At 36.7% G+C, this 7,302-nt stretch overlaps 1 protein-coding gene across 2 annotated transcripts in view; it reads left to right on the top strand.

Moving 5' to 3' along the window:
• Positions 1 to 7,302, top strand: part of LOC107665916 (brain-specific angiogenesis inhibitor 1-associated protein 2-like protein 1) — a 77,626-nt gene that overhangs the window by 33,400 nt on the left and 36,924 nt on the right. For both annotated transcript variants that reach the window (XM_016456989.1, XM_016456982.1), the window contains one exon: positions 5,793 to 5,854. In XM_016456989.1, coding sequence (XP_016312475.1) covers positions 5,793 to 5,854 — 62 coding nt within the window. The remainder of the gene's footprint in view (positions 1 to 5,792; positions 5,855 to 7,302) is intronic.

Here is a 7,302-nt window from a genome sequence, read left to right as displayed (position 1 = left end):
AGATAAAATTTGACTGTACTTTTATTTAATCCAAACTGTGTTCATATTTAATTTTAAAGGGCTTTTAAAACCTGCTTGAGATATTCAGCCAAGAATTACAACTAACTAACTAAAAAAAACAAAAACAAAAAAAAACTTTTTCTGACTGACTGATATGACAAACACTGTTAACCATACATTTGTACTTTCTCTAACGCATATTTTGGTAATTGAAAGTTACCTGCTTGAACTTGATCGGGGTGTTTTGTTAGTTTGATGCGTTTCCTCCTCTTGAGGTCGCCACTGCTTTTAAGAAGAGGTTGCCAGGTTTTCACAACAAAACCCGCCCAAAACCCGCCCTTTTGAATCGTGAAACCAGTGAAGATTCACACCCCTATTTTTAAGATGGCAGTACTGACTTACAGAGATTCCTCCTATAAACAAAAAGCATAGAAACTGCAATTTTGGTTAAAATGTAAAGTTGTAAAGATGTATTTGCACAGCAGAAGAATTAATTAGGAAAAAATGTAGATCAAGAATAGTCTGGGATCGGATGGTGACTCCCAGAATCGGATCGGATCGTGAAGTGCCTAAAGATTCCCACCCCTAATAAGCGTTCATCGTCACAGTAGTAAACACGACAACTTTCTTCTAACATGAGAGGGTTTAACATCACTGCATCTTTGTTTCCAGGCGGAACATTAAATAATGCAACACACACATCTCTTGGAAATCCTGTATAATTCAACCAATCCAATGACTCCAACTTCAATACTTTAGATCAGAGGTGCCCAAATTTGTTTTACTATGAAGGGACAAACATTTAACTTGTTTGAGATTCATGGGCTATAAGTAAATGTTGCATTATGCAACTATATTATATTACATTTTTTTTAATTTATTAAATGCTCTTATATTCTTTATAATTTAAAAAAAGTGTATAAAATATGCTTTAAAAGTGTTATTACAAACGGATTGAGCCATGGTATTACGAGAAAATGTAGGCCAGATTCAGTGCTCAAGCCAGGCCTTGGTTTCAACCTCAAATTGCAGTTGTTCTTTATTAAAGGACAGTACTAACAGTATTTATGAGTGAGCAATAAAATCACAGAGAACTGTTTACAGCAGTTGACTGCATGTACTTCCTAAACACTGGGCCAGTAATAGTCCAGTAGGGATGGGCGATATGGGCTTAAAAATATATCACGATAATTTCTGATATTTATTGCGATAACGATATCAATGACGATAATTTAGGGAATCCTGTTTCTTTAGAGCAGTGGGTCTGACTTTAGGTGTTATTTATTTATTTGCTACATAAAACATCTGCACGAAACAAAAACAGCAGGTCTGAGTGAAATGCACTCTCTGACAGCAGGTGGAGCCTATGAACAGGGTTCCCAAGTTTTCGCAATAAAACTAGTCCAATCGCTTTTCGAGGAGGGTTCCCCTGTAAAAATCGCATTCCGGGGGGTAAAATACACGTAAACCACGTCTGATCACAAAAATAAGTTATTTCAAACACTCGACTATGTTATGAAGTTAATATGGAGAAAAAGCATGTCAATAAATTAAATATCTTTGTTGGACAACAGGTTTGTAAACTACTCATACACATGTAAAACTGTCGCAAACGTGCTACTGTAGTACATTTACTCAAGGCTCAGACCGATTTTTGTAGCACTGTACAGCCCTATCCAAACCTGTTCCAGATTGTAGAAGGAGCTGCTCAATTTCACGTCCGCCTTCCTTCACGTCACTCCACACAGTCGTACACAGAAATATGTCAACAACTAGACTTTATCGTTATTATCGCGGGAAGACGAATTCTTATCGTGTGGAGAATTTTTACCGGTATATCGCAAACGATAAGATATCGCCCATCCCTATCGTCCAGAGACATGGTTCCGGATAGGATGGTTTACACTTTGCTTGGCCTAATCTTTCTTTTATGGCATTGCCGCAGACACACAGAAACAAACTCACATGTCTCAAGTGGAGCTGATAAGACATCCGGGCTGAATCAGGGTCAGAGAGCAGATAAAGTTAAAGTGGGTCAGCTGAGGCAGAGGGAACCCACACCTGCTGCTCTCAGGTGGCCTTGTGACTCATGTGACTCTGGGCCGAGGCTGGCTTCATGTTCTGGATCTCTGCCCCCGCCCCTCGTCTCATTCACATGGCCTCACCTTGACTTTTTATTTTTCTGAGAGGCTGAGTTTCACAACATGGTCTGTTTAGCACTACATGTTCCTACACATGGCTGGAGCTGCAGCTTTTGGTGGCGACCACTGACGTCAGTATGGTCCATTAATCGGTTAGTGAGGTTGACCACTGGTTTATCTAGTAGGTTTTTTGTCTTTGATATGTTTTAGTAGATTCTTTTAAAGAAACATCAAAGGAGTTTAGAAATGCACATCCATGTCAGTAACTCTAGCAATACGACATGCTGTGTGTGCTTTAATGTTACACTCCAGTACCTATTAGACTCTCAGTATGCTAAAACTCTTTCCAACATATTGTCTCTAAATTCCTCCTCAAAAGCACCATGGCCACCCTCAGCAAAATGCAGGTTTTATTTAAAAAAAAAAAAAGCAATCATTACTTTTCAAGAGAACTATTGTCAGACGTCAAATTGGCCACAAGAAGCCATAAGGATGCATAATGTATGATTACCATAACAGTTATCAGCCCATATTAGAGACTTTCCTTTCTTTTGTTTATTTTTTATTTTGATGGATATTAGATATTTAATTATACATGCTTAACTTCTTTATTTTTGCATTTAAATGTAATCTTTAGCAAATCTGTTAAAGCAAATAAAAAAATAAAAAAATCATTTTCACTTGTAGCATTTAAAATGATTGGTATTTTAAAGTTATATATTTAGACAAAGTAGTATAGAATATAAGTTACTTCAGCTAAAATTGTTTGTTTGTTTATTTATTTTTGTAATAATTTACTCACCCTCATCATGTCATTGCAAACTCAGATGTTTGTTCATCTTCGAAATGCAAATAAGGATATTTTTGTGTTTTCTGTCCCTCTAATGAAAGTCCATGCCACCAAAAATCAATTAAAAATTGCATAAATAGATCATAAAACAAATCCAAGTCCTCTGAAGAGACAGGATCACTTTATATGATGAACAGATGTAATTTAGTCTTTTATTTGCATATAAACTTTGATCAACAAACATCCATAAAGCAACTATTGAACTATTCCTTTAATATTGGTATAATCTGTTATAATATGAATTTTTTTATCAGAATTATATGAATGATTATATTTATCAGCTTATCAGACAGTTTTATTTTATTTTACTCTTATCAGAGTTGTATTATTGGTGCATCCCAACTTTCACGGTATGCACTAGGGCTGGGTTTTGACACAAATTTCATGATTCGATTCTCATTCACAAGCTTGCGATTCGATTACCAATTCGATTTGATTTGATTCAATATCGATTATTTTGGATGAATATCAGGTACAGTACATGCCAAATGTTCTCAAGGAAAAAAAAATCTCAACTAATGCTCTGTAAAAAAGAGTCAGTTGGTACTACATTATAATATTGAAGGTTAAATTTGACTGATTTGTGCTGTACAACTCAATGAAGTTTTTATAATAATTAAGTTACAATTACTTAAGTTAGTTTTTTTTAAATATACACATTTAAATAGTGGCTGTCATTAGGGTTGCAGAGGGGTGGAAAATTTCTGGTAAATTTCCGGAAACTTTCCAAAAATCCCTGGAATATTCCAAAAAATCCTGGAAAGTTTCCTACATTTCTGGAACGTTTCCGAAATTTACTGGAAATTTTCCACATTTTTGCAACCCTAGCTGTCATAAAAGCTTGGATGGATTTATTTAAACATAAATAAAACTTTAAAGAACAGTAAAAAATTATAATGAATGTTATATGGTGCATATATTTAGCAAAATGCCCCCTACAATTTATTTTTCTGGCTGACTAACGAGTTTATGGTCAACGAATATGCTTTCTGAGGTAAATGTGATGTTACATGAATTGTTTACAAGCTGTTATATTGACGTCTTTGCGCTGCTGAAACACTGATTGAGCGATTACATGAGACAGGATACGGATTGTAGAGTTGTACTCTTTCTTTTAACTTTACTTCGGGTGTTTAGTCATGTTTATTTTGTGCTGAAACTGGTATTAATGTGGAGGAGATGATCAGTTCACGTGCGCCTCGTGCTGTCGCGCGCTGCTGCATCTGTTGAACTGAGGAGCTACAGCGATCTGTCACTCCACATTAAACATGGCCAAAACGGCATTTATTGTTTGAATACTGCATTACAATGGACATAAATTGAAATCTGAGACTGTTTCATATTAGAAGTACCAAAGCACAATGCTTATTGCGATATATTGGGTGTGCTTCAATGTTCCATCCATTAACTGAAAACAGGCTAGAATAATCGATTCTTGGGATTTAGGAATCGATATCGTTTCTTAAAAATGAGTCGAATAAAATCAAGATATCAATATTTTTTTACCCAGCCCTAGTATGCACAGGATAATCCAAAGTTCTCCATTTCTTTTGTGAAGACTGATCATTTTAAAAACTATATTTATTTTGCTGTGAATGTGTCCAATTCGATTCACTGCATTCTCTGTTAAAGTTACTGTGTTTGCCTCTCTGTTTGCATTTGAGATTGCATTATTGTTTCTATGGAAAACTCTTATTTTCTTCTTCCACATCTACACTAGGGATGTGCGCGACGACTAATTTGACTGTCGTTTAAACGAAAGTTTTGTATCCGACTAGTCGACTAGTCTAAAAGCAAGAAACCCCCAAAAGATGGTAAGAAAAAAAAAACCTCTGTGCGTGCGTGTAGCATATATAATAGCCTATATTTGAAATACTTAATCTATGAATCACACTGTCAAATCCCTCAATGAATTCTGCTTGCCGCACACTTGTCTCGCGTTATTTCATTTTAGGTGGTCGTTAAAAAGAAATAAAAGAAGAGCATTCGCTCCAGTGGGGTTATTGTAAGACAATTTGACATTACACAGTTTACACACAACTTTTCCGTTTCCTTCTAATTCGAAATAATCCCACACCTTCTCGTCTTTCGCATGGTCATTTTTGAACTCGCCGCAACTGACATGAAGAAAACGCATGTGAGGTCTGAGGTAAAAATGTAGTTTCCGCCTAGATAAACTTTTAAAAATAATGTATTAATTTTCAAGCGTTTTATTTTAACTTGTTATTTAAAATGTTTTAAATGCAGTGGTAAAATGATGGTAATTTGAATGATAAAATCATGTTTTTGTTTTTGTTTTTTCTGTCGTGTAATCGACTATTGTTTTCAGTGTCGGCTAGTAGGAGCTGTACCGTTTAGTCAACTAGACCCGCACATTCCTAATCTACACGCATCAGTTTCTAGGGCAGGGATAAAATCTCTTCACAGACGTCTGTCCCTCCTTCTCTCTGTCCAGCAATCAAATACAATCCTTAAGGATGTTTGAGAATTGCCTCTCAAATAAGTGTTGAATAAGTGTGTGGTGGGCGGATCCTTTATATAAAGTGCTCTGATTTATGCCGTAGGTTTTGCATTTTAATCCCCGTTTGATTACAGTGGGTAGGAGCATGCTGTGAGAAATATCCGTGCACACAGTGTGTTTTAATTACAGTAGCCACTCTGAGGGAGGACTGTTCTTGGAAAACAAGGCCGTGGGGGTTTATTAAACGGGAATTCTGCGGATTATTAGATTAAAAACAATGGACGTGTTAATAACCTTTGTATTGGTGTGAGAGGCTGATAAGTGTTTTCTCTGTCCTTAGGGGTCATCCTGATGGAGATCTCAGACGTCCATCGGAAAGTCAACATAGAACTGGAGGAGAACGTGAGTGTGTGTTTGTATGTGTTTGTTGCTTGCTGTAAACACATCCTTAGGCTTACCGAAAGCACATTCAAACACACCCAAGCAAGAGATCGCCATCTGCAATTTAATCGCATATCAAACATCCCATTTCCCATAAACTTTATGGACTCTCTCCCGTTGACGTACAGGCAGTCTTATTAGTTTAAACAACAGGAAAGGGTAGAGGAATACAGCGGACACACCTACTGCGTGTTAGATTGTAGTGTTTTTATCAGAGCAGGTTTGAACATGCCTGTTGATGCACCTGATCCCAGTGCCACATGATGACACGGCCGTTCCTGCTGGTGCAGCTGCTGATCTGTGAATCAAAAACAGGACACCCAAAAGAAGACAGGCCGTGTTTAAATGGCTTCAGTCAAATCTGATATCATTTTCACAAACCTGAGCATTCCTGAAATACCTGACAAAGAATTAGAGTTGTGATACCGATACCATTCCTAACCTTTTTTTTTTTTTTGTGGACGATAACTAATGTAATTGCCAAAATTTTGAATCTATACTAGTTTGACAACAGTAAGGTCTAAAACATAAACTAACATATGTCGGTTTTAGTACACTAGCATAATTTTAAGTAGTTAATCTATATAGTATGACTTAAAGTGATAGTTCACCCAAAAATGAAATTTGTGATCATTTACTCAACCGTTCCAAACCCAAAGCTTTTGTATATAAACCCAAAGACTTTTGTTCAACTTCATAACACAAAATAAGACATTTTTATTAATCTCTCATTTTTGTCCATCCACTGCAACTGTAATTTACAAGTTCAAAAAAGTAATCTATATGAATTGTGCAGTTTAATAAAAGCCTTCTAAAGAGATACGATCGCTTTATATGATGAACAGATTTAATTTAGGATTTATTCCGATTATTCCGTCTTAGATGATGCTAGGGTTGGGTACTGAACTCAGTACTTTTAAGGGTACCGACCGAATTGCGTCGGTACTACAGAGTACCGATTCACGTTAAATCAAATGATGCCAAATTTCGGTACCTGAGAACGCATCTGGGCACATGCGCTACAGACAGAGAAAGAGAGACCCTGTGACGTGATGTCACCCCTGCAACTCGTTCAAACAACACACAGGGCAAACCGAAATGTTCTGAAGTGTGGTTACATTTCTAGGGACATATGGTTTCTGAGAAAAAGCGGACGGGCTCGTGGAGTCCATTCATAAGAACGCCACGGAATTCATCAATTTTGGACGAATAAATCAAAAGTAGCCACTGCCACTTAATTCGAATCGCGATATGAACTAGTGTCTGTGAATATTAAAATGCAAAAAGACAGTTTAAATATGAATCCTGCATGTTCCGCTTGCCTATGCTTGCTGTATGTATGAATGGCGGAAACGCGGTTTTGTTTACCAAACAAATACTGAAGCACGCGTGACGCTCGCGGTGATTTT

This window comes from Sinocyclocheilus anshuiensis, unplaced genomic scaffold, assembly GCF_001515605.1.
Source record: "Sinocyclocheilus anshuiensis isolate Anshui unplaced genomic scaffold, SAMN03320099.WGS_v1.1 scaffold229, whole genome shotgun sequence".
NCBI lineage: Eukaryota > Metazoa > Chordata > Actinopteri > Cypriniformes > Cyprinidae > Sinocyclocheilus > Sinocyclocheilus anshuiensis.
Note: the sequence above shows the minus strand (reverse complement) of the source record. Positions and strands in the feature narration are given on the sequence as shown.